The sequence below is a fragment of the Amphiura filiformis genome, chromosome 6 (genome assembly GCF_039555335.1).
Source record: "Amphiura filiformis chromosome 6, Afil_fr2py, whole genome shotgun sequence".
NCBI lineage: Eukaryota > Metazoa > Echinodermata > Ophiuroidea > Amphilepidida > Amphiuridae > Amphiura > Amphiura filiformis.
The window spans coordinates 70,518,858-70,534,055 of NC_092633.1; the positions used below are offsets into that span (position 1 = coordinate 70,518,858).

Genomic DNA, 15,198 nt, shown 5'->3' on the forward strand with positions numbered 1-15,198 from the left:
TTATTTAACAGGGAGGAGGCAGAGGGTTGTTATTGATGGGGTAAATTCGACTGGCTTCCAGTTGTTTCAGGGGTACCCCAAGGTTCAATATTGGGGCCTATGCTTTTGCTTTTGTACATAAATGACATGCCCAGTGTTGCCCAGAATTCTTCTTTAGCTTTGTTTGCAGATGACTCTAAATGTTATAAAAACATCTCTGATGTCTCTGATTGTCACATGCTCCAAAGTGATATTGATGCATTATTTAATTGGAGCAAAACTTGGGATCTCCATTTTCATCCCTCTAAATGCCAGATCATATCAATCACCAGACGTAGGAATGCAATTCGTCATGATTATAAAATGAATGGTGCCATTCTAGACCGGGTTAGTTCCATTAAAGATCTTGGTCTTGATATTTCCTCGTCTTTCACTTGGGATGATCACATTAACAGGGTTGTTAAAAAGTGTAACAAAAAACTTGGTATGATTAAACGCACCATTGGCTTCAATGCCCCTCGTAATGTATCCAGGACTTTGTACTCAGCCTCGGTTCGTAGTGATTTGGAATATTGCAGTCCCCTCTGGAGTGGTACCTCAAAGCGCAACATCCAGAAAGTTGAGGGGGTCCAGAGAAGGGCAACTAAATTCATTTTAGATTATCCAGAGGCTGAGTACAAAGAAAGGTTAACAGAGCTAACTCTTCTCCCATTAAGTTTTAGAAGAGAATATGTTGATCTCAATATATTTTTCAAGTGCAATCTGGGATTATATGACATCAATCTAGATGATTATGTAGTTTTTAATGGTATTAACAAAGACCGTCCCACCACCGATTTTCCTCTGATCCTTTGTTGCTGGTAAATCAGCTTTCTAAAACTGAGTGCCACAAGATGGGCTTTTTTCAGCGTATGGTGCCCATTTGGAACCAGCTCCCTAGTATTATCAGATCTACAAATTCTGTTGCTTCATTTAAGCACCAAGTTTGGAGTTTTACCAGTCCAAATTTGCTCGCACCTTTGATGCAACTTCTGTTTGCACTTGGACCTCTTTTTGTAATTGTCCAAATTGCAGGCAAATGTAACTTACCTGCATTTTCCCCCTCTAATTTATTTTTCCCTTCCCTTCTTTTTTTTTTTTTTTTTGGCGTTCTTAGAGGTGCCTGGCACCTGTTTGTTCCAGCCATTCTCTGGACTTTTTAAAACAAATGTTCCTTTCATAATATTGTGTAATTTTTGATGTAACTTATGTGCAATATTATATATTTCTTGTAATTCTGTGCCAGTGATAAAGTGTAATAAATAAATAAAATAAATAAATAAATAGATAGTGTAACCTAGATACACAATCATCTTCCCTCTCATCTTTCCGCTTCACCAATTCTGGCCTGATTGGAGATAGTCGAGCCAAAATGTCATCAATCACTGTGAAAACTCATTTCTGTGAAACGTTTCAGTGTTTGTGAAATTATTAAAATAATTTCAAGTTCTTTATGCCTGATATATGGGTGCATAAATGATTTACTATACTACAATGTATGAATCTTGTAATTTGGCTTATTAAATGCAAGATATTTGCCAATTATTTTATCAATTTAATGATTTCCATGACCAGATATGCTACGTGAGAGAGACTGCACAACATATATTACAAACATGTCAGCTTGATTGAGAAGTTCTGAGGCAACTTTCATAAAGACTTGGGGTCAAATTTATATTTGATTTAACAAATTTAGCATAAACCCCTTTCATCAAAAGGGAAATCAATTGCAAGTCTTTGCGAAACTGGTCAAAGCTGTAGAGTCCCTCTCTTTCTGTCCTTTTTGTTCTCTTTCAGTTTCAAATTCATGAAACAAGGTTTCATATTGATTGTTAAAACTTAACCCACATTGGCATGGGAATGAAATTTCCAGTTTCATCAATCCTCAATGGATTTAAATATTTCACAAACTTTGCTCAAACTAACAGTATCCTAATCTATGAAAATAGAGATGTTACATTTGGTGCTTATTACCAAGATACAATTTGTTCACACTTGAAGCAATGACTATTGAATTTCTACTCGCATTATCCTTTTATTTACTATGTGAACTATACGTGCAGATTTTACCCAATGAGTGTCAAAATACGTCATGAATTGAATTTGCATGGTACACTTGGATTGGTACTCATATATGTATCATATTTGTCACAATATTTAATTTTTATTTTGTTCAAAGTTCTGAAAATGACTGCACATATAGTGGCCTAACTTGGGTCAGGGTGTCTGAATTTCTCTGAAACAACCTAGTCAACTTTTTTGATCTTCTTGGTCAAGTACAATGCACATAAATAGCAGCTTTTAAAACTACAAAAACAAAAGGTTGTTTTTATAAGGATGAGCTGTATATTATTGCTGATCAGAAAGCACTTGATAACAGATTAAGCCTAGATGTCATTTTACTATCATATTAGGAATGAAATCAAAACTGGACCGCCGGCTGAAAGAGGTTGAACCGCTTTCCATATTTAAGAACAATAGAAACTGGCTCTGACCGGACAGAACTGCCCAGAACCGGCTAGCGGTTAACCGCCAGCCCTTAGATATTAGCCCAGATTAAAAATCGTAAGACCGGTAATCTACATGACTTGTTAAAGCAGTGCAAGTGTTTATCAGATTCTGATGGTACACATTATAATATGAAATGGAAAAACCAGGATCGATCTACACAGTCTGCATGTATAGGGCCTACATGTACAGCAACGGTGGTGTACATGTACATGTGTAAGAACTACTGATGAAGGTGTAGATTTGTAATCAGGGTAGTAACTTCCTTCCACTTGGAAATCATTGGATTTTCATCACAGGATATGAATGGATTTTATTATCTACAGCATAACTCTGCTTTTGTTCACTTGAGGATAAAACTTGCATTCTTGGTTGGCGGATTTTTGTTTCCCCAAATTATGAACAACATGCTATAATTTGATTGGAGAGTTAAAATTGTTCAACTTAAAAATGTTACCTATAGATCTTGATGGTCACATGATGTCATCATACATGTAACACAATCGGTTGGTATACTGGTGCAAATTTGTGATACCCTTCCACTTTTAATAGCTATTTTTTGTTCTTTCCATGTTTTCATAGTGTGATATAATGTAAAAACTACATGCAGCTTGTGCATTTAAATGTTCTTCAATAGGAATTTACCAGTTTAATATTTTTGACCTTCAATAGACAATTACCTTTTTATCATTTTTGATAGTTCAAGAACTTGGTACTTTTTGCCCAATTTACTGATAGCCCAAAACACTACACACACCCACCCCACATACCCACCCCAATCACAGACAAAATGTCATGCACTTACAAACTAAAGCTTTCACACATGAACAGTATAGACTAGTACTATTCACATGTATGCATGAGTCACCTAGTAATTTTCCCAAACATTGCCAAATAAGGAAGTAAAATAATAATAATAATTTTTAGAGTTCAAAAACCCTTCAATTTATAAATTCGGCTAAGATTACAAAATCAAATATTTTGCCTATATTGTTTGTTTAAAAATACAGGTCCTATTTAAAATACTACAAAAGAAGAAAACAAAATGCCAAAAAAGTATGTACATGTATTTCACTGGGTGTACAATTCTTTTATGCCTCCAGTGCAACTTTGTGTCGGGTCATTGAGGATGTATGGTTTAAGTGCCAAAAAATCTGGGTGACTCACTAGATCTACAACCCACTTTCCTAGCATGTCAACTATGACATGAACTTTTGTAATTTGTGACAGTACAGTAATTACAGTTACACCTTCAGTCTACTTTAAGATTCAGATCTTACTACCAATTAAAGGATTTAACAGATTCCATGTTCATTATTATTGTTTCCTAACATTATTATTTTCAGTTCCTTTTGTTTTCACCCAATAAAATGTTTTCTGTACCGGTATATTTTCTGGTCCCCCAAGTCAGCCTGGATTTAGTGATGTCTTATTTGGAGAAATATTTTATCATTGCACCTTGATGTATTTTTTAAATACCTTGATGTTATCAAATACAAGGCTATTAAAGCAGGAGCCACGCTTTTCTTACCCCATAGTTGCCGAGTTTTGATTCCTGGTGCGACCAATATTTTACACTACAAACTATAGGACCAGGAGCCACGTTTAGGACCAGGAGCTCTCCTGGTCCAGGCATACTTAATATAAGACTTGATCAAATACACCATGCAATCAAGCCATGACAAATTGATCATTTGTGCACAATTTGCTAATGGTTGATTCCTGCCTACCAAAACAAAACAAAAACAGTTGAAATGATAGATCAGATAAAAACTGTGGCAACCAACAGTTGTGGTGGGCGGTAATTATTTCATCGCTGTAATTTGGCTTCTCATGTTTGTGTGGGCATTTTTAATATCTTTTTCTATATACATTATGTGACATGATCTGGTCCATGGGGGCCAAAGGAGGCATTTTTGAAAATTGAGTTACTGTATTACATTATACATACAATAGGCTATCATTTACTGAAAACACCAAAGGTCTTGCATACTTGGTTCTAAGTTATGTTTTTTAATGTCTATTTTCTTATGTATTTTATTGTTTATTTACCTCATCTCAGTTTCAAATTTTCCGCCTTTGGCCCCCGTGGACCAGATCGTGTCACATATGATATTATGCATTATCGGAGGGCTGTAAATTTTTACTGGTAAAAGAACTGGCAGTGGCATTCGGTAGCTCTCCACTTGTTTGACACAGTAAACCCTAACCCAAAGTCTTGTTGATGATTGGCTCAAGAGGTTATCGTGCCAGTGGAATATCTGTCCAACAAGCACAGGCATGCAACCAAATGCAAAGACTATACCAACTTTATGCCGATGGTACACCAACTGCACCTGTTGAACAACTTCCACTACAGATATATGTACTTACTGCTGTTTCACTCTCTCGTATGAGAAAGATTCCATCCTCATGTGCATCTTGCAAGATTCGTTCCGATTCATCTCTCGTAATTCTACCATGAAACCAGTCTTTTTGCTCAATGGGTACATCATTTATCATCATTCCTGCACCACCACCCATCATGCCATCTGATGAATGGTGATTGTTGTGCATGTCACCTGGGTATGATTTGCCCCCCGCAAATGGCGTTGCATTATCCAACACCTGCACATAGTTTTTGGGTACCAGTCCTATCTCTCCATTTTTGTTACGGGCCTTCCACCATTCAGGATCATTCTCAGGAATTTCTACTATATCAAGTCTTTCCCCTTGTTCAAAATTTAATTCTTCATCATTGCGTCCTGTAAATGGATATAATGTTATGACTCCATGGATAAAATCTTCCACAGCAACACTGTCTTCTCCCCTGGAGCTAACACTGGATTTTTGACTCCCTGACGCACTGTCAGGTTCCTCTGTAACATAATTGGATGGGAACCACCCTGAGAGTCCATCACATTCCCCCCTCCACCAGCCATCGCTAGATTTTTCTTGCACTACAATTTTTTCTCCTTTCCGTAAGCTCAATTCATCTTCTTGCCTTGCTGAATAGTTAAATTTTACCACAGCTGCGATTCGCAATTCAAAAGTGTCATCACCATCAGCATTATCAGAGGTGGGAGTCCTTTCATGTGGATTCATAGGCGACACAGGCCTTCTGCTGTTTTCCCCAACACTTGGTTTCTTCACTTTTGGCTTTATGATACTACTAACAATTTTTGAGCCAAAACCAGGTTTGACTTTCTTGACAAAGTTTGATGGTACATAGCCAACTTCTCCATTGGTCTTCTTCACTTGCCACCAAGATTTGGAGTCGTCTAATAATATCAGTTTTTCACTTCTTTTGATGTTCAGTTCTTCTGCCTGCCTGGCCTGGTAGTCCCATTTAGCTTCTACTATCTGCTCTGTCTCACTCATGACTGAAAATAGAAATAAAACACACAGAAAAATAGTTAGATATCGACCATATTACAACAGTTTTGCAAATATAGAATCAATCAATACAGGGGTGTGATTGAGGATTTCAAAAAAATCCTGCAACCACTTGGTTGCTATCAAAACAATACGGAAAAATTGTAAACATGGGGAAAATCGCAAGTGTAGGGAGCGAAGTATCACGACTCACAGCCCGTTCAATGAGACTTGTAAATTTGGGCATAGATTTCCTGAAATAAAATTCAAAGCATTAATACACAATTTTTTTATAGAAAATTAAAAAAAATCCAGGGGGATTTTAAACATCTGCAAATCCGAAAATCGCACCCCTGATCTATAGCATGCCAAACTGTTTTGATGTATAACAAAATAATCAAAGTTTCCTGAAAATAAAACCATTCACAATTGGTCAGCAAACATTTGAGAATTACATCAATTTACATGTAAAGGTAATGATTAAAAATGGTAAGTTGAGTACATACTTACCATACTTTTCAGCTAGATATCTGATAAATACATGAGTATTGCTACTACGTTGAGGCATTTTATGGAATATAATTATTTTCAGTTGCATAATAAAATCATAGAAACTAACCAAATCTTTTACTGTATGCCAGATACTTTATTATTGTAGTAATTCTAACTCAATACTCATTGCTTATTAGGAATAGCACTCCTGCTGAAGATGAATTGCATTGTTTACTAGTCTGTTCCATAATACATGTATGGCCCATTTCACGGTTAGGCGCCACTTTTGGTGAAAAAAACTTGAAATTTTCAAAATGGATTAAATTTCATTTAATTGGGGTTTTCTTTTCCACATAAGACCAGATTTTCATAAAAATATCATTTCCCAGCTTAAATCTCTCTACTTCTTGAAGAAAATTATAATTTATTATCTCATGTCATGTAATTTTTTAACAAATTTGATAAATATTGAGTAGTGAATATTTATACTTTTACTGTCCAATACATATATAATAGATATTTAAAATAAACAGGTATGTCATAGGCTCTCTTCTGACCAAATTTGGGCAAATTTTGTTGTGTAATGACAAATTTATGGCCACTTACATGTAATTTTGTGGTAAAAAGGGAAATTGACATGAAAAGGTTTACTCAACAATTTTAATAATCAATGAATGACTCTGATATTTCACAGCTTTGATGGTCATAATATGGGTAATGTTCACAAATAATATCAGCCAGTTTGAAAGCACAGGTCAAATTCAAGATTCTTATGTTTGTGCAATTTTGGATGTGACAGATGTCAATGTGAACGGAAACCACACATTGTAAAGCAGAGTATGTTTCAGAAAATAATGATTCAAAGAGTTTTCACACACTCAGTAAATTAAATGGGATATATTGAAACATATTAACCTGTGTTAGTGTTCATTTTAAAACATTGTTTACAATTTATAGAGGTGGATGTGACATTTTTAATTGTGAACAGAATATTTCATTATTATAAACAGTTTGCTTGTCAAAATATAAGCTTTAAAGCACTTCTAACACATATATTTTGATAGATTCTATTGAATTGAGCAATGCTAAAATGTTTTTCCTGACCCTTTATATTTTTGCCAAGCAAAATGTTTATAATACTGAAATATTCCGTTCACAATTGAAAATGTCACATCCGCTTCTGTAAATTGTATACAAAACTGTCCCCTAAAAGACAACAACAAAGCCATGAAATAATCATATGTGACATGTATGAAATAATAAACCTATTTTAGAAAGTCAAATATCATGTTGTTTAGTATTTTGGCCTAAAACTACTAATTTTGAGGATGTGACATGTGAACGGAAATTGAAGCTTTTTTTTTTTCCTGTCACAATTAAAGAAGGCATGCTGAATTAAAAACTTATTGTGCCTTTTGATCCCCCACAAACTTGTAATGAAATAACTTCAAACTGGCATCCTAGTCCCATACCTGTCTTAGTTCTTTGAAGAAACTATTTTGGATGTGACAGGTACCATGGATGTGACACATGTGAACGGAAACTTTGAAATGACATCTGCAAGCTAAGTTGATGAAGGAGTTTTCATTAAATGGTGTCATTAGATAGCTCATAGCAGGAGATTTTTAAAAATCAAGAAGAACAAATTCTGCCACTTATTTGTTAATAAATTATACTATTTGGAAAATTAATCGGATGTGACAAAATTGTGAACGGAATTTGTTGGCAAAAATTCAAAATATCGCTGTATCTACGTATTAAGAGCAACAAGTGTAATTTGTTCAACAAATAGTAACAAGACTCTGAACTTTACTAAAACACACTAGTTTGCCATTCATGTAAAGTATTAGTCGATCTATTCCACATTGAATAAGGTACATAGATGTGAACGGAAAATGTCCCATCCGAATTCAGAAATTTAAATGGTTCTCATGCTAGTTTAACTGACAACTACTACTTTGTTCATGTATGGCTGTATAGTGCAACTTGTTCATTACATAAAAACAACAAAAAGCAGCTGGTAGGCTCAACATAGTTAAAAGTGGCAGCATTGGAAAATAAATGTCTGTTTTTAGGTTGCTAGTAAAATGTGGTTTTTGACCACTTCTGACCCCTGTGCGCCCTGAAAGATAAAAGCAGAAAGGCCGATTAAGCTAGTGGAGGTAGGCTATACAGAGACAATGAAAAATCACCAACAGTCAATTCTGTAACCCCATTATTTTTTACACACCAGGCCAGATACGTTGAAAATCAAAAAGTGGCGCCTAACCGTGAAATGGGCCGTATATGAACTGAGAACAAACTAAACCTCCCTGATCATTGTGTGGCATTAGCCAAGGTTAAAGTGGCGATACCTGTAGTACATCACTTCCGGTATCTGTGGCAATGCCCACCTCTTACTTTCCATTTATACCAAATAACATGTCCAACATGGTGATAACCAAGAATCCCTGTTTCACAAATTGAATATGGGAATCCCCACCAGAAGTTGCATAATCTGCATCCTATATGATGGCACAGGTTAGGTACTGAGAAGGGATCTTAGAAGTAAGTATGGCTAGCCTACATTATGAACAGTTCCTCTTTCTTCAAAAGCCTAAGATTTGACCCAAACCTTTTTTGTCTAAATTTCACCATAATTATAAATAATAAATAGATTAATCTTAAAATTGCCTTTCTTGTTTGTATATCATGTCTGAAATAGCCCAATGAAGGCTTCATTTAACTTTCCTTACTCTAAGGAACAGTTTACCAACCCAAAGTGTTACAATTAAACAAAACAAATAAACACAAATCTCGACAGGGACACACACCAACTTGCCAAAAATGCATGGGAATGTGAAGGCACAGGATTCGAACCCACGACCTCCCGATCACTAGACAGATGCCCTCACCATTAGGCCACCAGACTGGGTACTAATGTAGGCCCTCAAGGTATACAAAACACACAAACAAATATTACACAAGTAAGTACAAACCTGGATTTATGATCATCAACGGTCAACCAACTATTAATTTCAACCAAAAAAAAAAAAATCAATCCAACTGAGGATTAAATCACAACATCCCTTTATTTCAAAATAAGTTCAATTTTGTAAATTTGTAACAATGTTGAATAAAAAATATTACTTCAAATGAAACATGCAATTCAAATATTAGCCTTGCTATCCTAACATAAGTTTCAGAAATTCACTTCCTCTTAGAAAGATAATACGCAACAATATTTTGAAAGCAAGTCAACTTACCTGAACTACGACGTCTGCCAGCGTATAGCCAGCTTCTACGTGCAGAATTACGATTCATTATCGTTCTTTTAATGCCCTTATTGCATTTGATTTTGTCACATGTTTCTACTAAGTTAATAATATTGAAAGTTATGCCAACACCCCATATTTCAACATGTAACTAGTTCAACTGGTCCGTTATAACACAGTTCCTTGTACAACTACAAAATGGGAACAAACCTTGACAAGAGTTTTTAGTACCAAGGAAAATTTCACAGCCTTTATATCAAACCATAAAACACAAAATTTAATGGAAATTACAAGTAGATGTAGGCTTTAAAGTACCGGAATAACATATACATTGTATCACTGTGATGCTAAAAATTTAAATGACTGATTTAATTATATAGAAAAATTCGTGTATTTTGTTGGAAAGTTTCTGTCACATTTTCATATCGTATTACATTTCCTGAATGTGGTCATAACCTTCGGTGCTTTCAAAACTATGTTACTACTACCAGGTACATAATTCCATCACAGAAATGCACATACTATGTCATACACTTTGTTTTCCTCACAGGGTTTATCAAAATATCAGCACTTTAAATACTCCCTGGAAATGATCATCACATACTAAAATACTTGGATATGTCTATATCGTGCAAAAACGTTTGTATCATAAGGCCAAAAAAAATGTATATGTATACATGGCCTCACTTGGTTTGAAAAAGAAAAAGATTGACCAGTTGACCCCCCCCCCCCCTAAATATCTATGAACTAGTTAAATACCTATAGTTGCCCAAATAATGTGTAACATGCAATATTATGCTATTGTGGTGCTTCATTATGCTATTGTGGTGCTTCATTTACAGGTTTTAAGTGATAAATTTTGTTTAAAAAGATATCTTTTGGTCAATTAGCATGCAAAAAGATAGACTGCAAAAAAAGTGTTTCTGGATTTTCAGAAAATAAAGAGTCGGCATTCTTTTGTACATAAAAAACTTTTCCCCCATTTTTCAAAATTGGGGTCAGTTGATTGAGTCCAAACACATTTGCCTTAATACTTCAATATTTGAAGAGCATTCAAGTTACAAATACCAGTGGCTAAATATGTGATGTGATCAAGCGAAATCAGTCAGAAGTCGAAAATATTGATTTTGAGATATAGCCAAACAAATTTTTAACAACTATTGTTTTGGATACTCTTTAACTGCTCATATCTTTGGAACTGGTTGTCCGAATTCAACGGGGTTTCTTGCAATTGCAAATTGCAGCTTTGCTAATACAGAAAATTTAATATGTCTGACTTCAGACTAATTTTGCTTGATCACACCACATATGTATTTAAATCTGAATCAAGGTTTTGTGTTTTTTGCAATTTACCAGATTCTTCTTGCACCTTTTGTAATCTATGATGCAACCAAGCAACCTTAGGCATGGTAAATACACTGAGTGTAAATGACAGCAGCACAAGACAGGAACCTTGTCATCAAGGAAGCATTTCTGCTGATGACTTACAAGTGTTGTGTTATGTTTATGTCCTATTACCAGATCAACAGTCATGGTTTATGCAGAGTTGCTAGTTGAAGGAAGCCAATGCTTCACGGGTTGAGTATGGTCACCGATTCAATTGACTCTTATTTTATTTATACACTAATTTAGTAATTAAGCCCATGCATGGACTCTTAATCTAAACCTGTCATATATACTTTGATATAGGCAGATGTGAAATCATGCCACTTCTCGGTTCCGAGTTCACAAAAATTTGGTTCAATTTTTTTTTATTGAAATTATTACGATTTCTTATTCTACCCAAATATGCATTTATTCTTTTGTAATCCAGTATTTTGCTTCTAATTGTTTTTAAAAAGCTCCACACTTCTTGAAAACCAATCTGCCTATGAAAAGTGACTCTAGAGGCTTCCAAGTTCTAAGTGATATGTTATGGCATGCTCTACCCAAAGTAAACCCTTACAACCACTAGGCATATCCAATTCCAAAGAACTCAAAAGCCTTCAAAAGGTCATTGACAATGACAACACTATCACTGCATACATTTGTATGATGATATGACTCAAACTTGGCATTAATATGGATATACATGAATACGCCCCACAAGTATATGTATAAAGCCAATGAGTTTTTTACAACCTGTTTTTTCGACTTTTTTTTATCAGAAAGTTTGAAACACTTTGTCACAAAAATAGATAGGTACATGTAGCTGGCCTGTATACTTCCTGGGTACATAATTTACTTCTTGATAATTATTTCAAGGTGCCCAGCAAATAAAAAAGTTGCACAAAAATCAAATTGGCATGCAAAGTATGAATCAATCACTGGGACAAAGCCAACATGTATTGTTTTTATCAGTCACTGCACTTTGTTGTGTTCTTGCTTGTAAACTGGATTGGCAAGCTGAACGACTTTCATAAGTTTGATATTTGGCCTACATGTTGTGTACTCAAAACTCAAAAAAATGTTGTTCCTACATGTACCTTTATTTTTCATCAGCAAGCCTTTTACAATTTAGATTTTGAAAATGAAACATCACTATTCAGAGATGCCAATCTATACAAATTGCGAAAAAATAAACCGATATGCCGATATATCTTGCCTTCTTAGAAAATTGCATCATCCAATTACGAAAATGTTTACATATATTTTTTTTTTTACAATTTCTGGAATTCTGGAAGACTGGTGCCATCTTTACATTATTATCATAAAATTCATAAAACATATATTTAAAAAAGCGATTAAAAAAATTAAGTTAATGTGCATGACCTTTGACCGATTATAACTTTTTAACCGTAAATCCGACAGATCCGAGATGGTTGAGGTATATTTTAATCCTTCAGTGCTTTTTATTAAATTGCAGAAATATCAATTAACAAAATTTGTGACATGTGCCTCTTTCACTTGTGTTGGATCACATTTGTGTGAACAAGAACATCTATATGAAATAACATTGGGAAATTCCCCATAGCTACTTTCAATACCCAACATTTAACTGTTGCTATTTTTAATTCATATTATTCTTAACAACAGTGTACATGCAGAGCATTGCATTGCATCCAATGCAATGCATGTGCCTAAAACGCTGAAGCTCCAACCTTACGGCCGGCAGTGTAGCCAAGGGAGGCAAGGCAGCTGCCGCCTGTGAGAAGTCTTGCCCCCCCCCCATGCGAGACCTTTTTTTGTAATTTTTAGCCCATTTTTGACCATCTTTATAGCAACAACATTGCGTAGTGTAATTGGTTTAGTTTGCTTTGACTTGTGTATATATAGTTGACAACATCGTTGAGTGTAGAATACTTGTGGACGCACTCTTTGCATAAAATTGTATTACATGTTGCGTACAAGAATTAAATATAGAGCTACCAATGTACCGTGTCCAGTATCAAATGCTGGTCCTCAGGATATGAAAATCATTGCTTGCCCATCAATAAACTGTTAAAGTGGAAATTTTCGTGGTACATGAACTTTTGCGCTTTTCGTGTGCAACACAGCTACCGCGAAAATAAAAACATGCGAATATGTTTTTTAATCTATGTAAGAAAATTACACGCATGGAAATTACCACTTTTACATACTACCCTGCGGGCCTGTGAAATTTGCCATCAAAGTTGGCAAGATAGCTATTAATGGCTTATTTCAGACATCGACAGACAGAGGATAAAGGTACATGCAAGTCTTGCATATGTGAATTTACCTAACCCTGTCAATTGCAGCCTTTTATTTTTTTACGATGTGTGCAAATAACCTAAAAAAAACACTCACCCTCATCAGACTGATATTGCCAATCCATTGTTTGTAAGTTATATAGTCCAAGTAACCAAGATGATAATTGACCAAAACAAAATTAATTCCATAAATTAATTCATCATATTTTTCATTTCCTGGTTGTGCCAGTGGATAGTTGTGGGTGTTCACAGGGTTGTGTAGTTGTTCTATCTGCAGTGTAACTGTCTAGTTACATATAAGTAGTTTTCATGCCTGAACAAACCTGGTCTATAGCATTCCACACAGGTGAGTGTAGATAGATTAGAGCTACATCAGACTTTGCATAAGTCCTTGGCCTGACTGTAAAGCACTCACAATTATGACAAGGGAAAAACAAAACAAAGTTCCTTAAAATGACATTCAGCGACTTTGTGGGGGCGCTCGACTGATTAAGTTTTTCTCACGAAGTTCCTTATTTTGACTTCATAATGTTATAGCCCCATACTATAAATGGGGTTGGGTTATTTAATGTTGAGATATTGTAGGGCTCATTCTGATCAGCAGCCTATCAAGCACAATTTCCCAGACTAAAAGCACAACATTTAAATTGTCCAACCAACCCAATCCATGATCTTTTCAGGAAAAAATGCCTATTTTGTGTGATGCAAATGAAAAAAGTTTAATTATGTTCAAAACAGCATTGAAGAAAAAATGCTCAACACAGGATCAGGTCCAGTTTAAATCAACATCTGCACAGACCCAGGTACTTTAAGACAAGTCTATGGGGGGCACTGATTGGCCCATTACTCAGAATAGCAATTTGGCAACAATATCAAGGTATCATTTACAAAATTATCCATATCTTGAAAAGTATTGATGCTATTTATGTAATTTATAGCATCATTTTAAAGCTTGTTGTTTAGTGCTTACATTTGTATTTAAATCATGAAATGTCAAAATGTGACTTGTTCCTGGTTTTGTCAGTGTGGGTCACATTTATGGTAGGCTATACATGTTCCAATACCATGAATACTACATGTATGTGTAACATAGAGGGCTCCATAACAAAGTACTGTACACTGTATTGTATTGTCGTGTGTGATCAGTGTTGGAGAGTATTTGCTCATCATCTATCTTGTGTACATAATCTGAACACATTGTTGTACAGAAAAGTGTGCATAGGAAACTAAAATTATGCAGTTTCTGTTTGAAGAGTGAGTCAAAGCATAATTTTAAGGGAGACTATCTCAATTTCCAAAAAAAACACACCTGATAGCATAACCCCCCCCCCTCCCTGTGTCTCATTTTTTTCTTCAAATGAGACAATGGAACAGTAGCGTAGATTTCTTTTTGACATTGGGCGGGGGATGGGGATGAAAAAAAATTCTTGAACTATAGTGAATCCAGCATCTTTTGGCAACAGAAGTTATTTTGGTACAAATGCCTGCGAAAATTGCACGAAAACTTTTGCCATATTGAAGTTAAAACCACAGGTGAAAAATGGAGCTAAAATTGGCACTTTTGGGGGGCTAAAATGGCCAAATTTGGTCTGAAACCCATACAGGCATCAACATTGGGGAGGGATGACTGTATGGACCATCCCGGGCCCCCTGGCAAAATATTGGGGGGATTTATCCCCCCTGGATCTACGCCTATCACCTGCTTCCCCTAATTGTGACAAAAGTATTTTCACCCTTGATAATGACATTGAACATTTTGTTTTTCCTAGTCAGAGGTGAAGCAAATTGTTTATTTGTTGGTCCGAGGTGGAGCAAATGTTTTTCACCAATCCCCCAATCTTCCCTTGAGGTGCATCCCTTATGAAGATGGCGAAACTGAGACATATGAACCACTGACTAGTGACTATATATTAAACATTTGT

At 35.4% G+C, this 15,198-nt stretch overlaps 1 protein-coding gene across 4 annotated transcripts in view; it reads right to left on the reverse strand.

Moving 5' to 3' along the window:
* Positions 1-15,198, reverse strand: part of LOC140155959 (SH2/SH3 adapter protein NCK1-like) — a 42,837-nt gene that overhangs the window by 3,840 nt on the left and 23,799 nt on the right. For 2 of the 4 annotated variants that reach the window (XM_072178995.1, XM_072178994.1), the window contains exon 2: positions 4,900-5,888. In XM_072178995.1, the coding sequence (XP_072035096.1) occupies positions 4,900-5,886 (987 nt within the window). In that variant the 5' untranslated portion in view covers positions 5,887-5,888. Of the gene's footprint in view, positions 1-4,899; positions 5,889-9,617; positions 9,748-13,373; positions 13,660-15,198 lie in introns of those variants that run through there. The other 2 variants (XM_072178992.1, XM_072178991.1) reach the window with 2 other exon arrangements.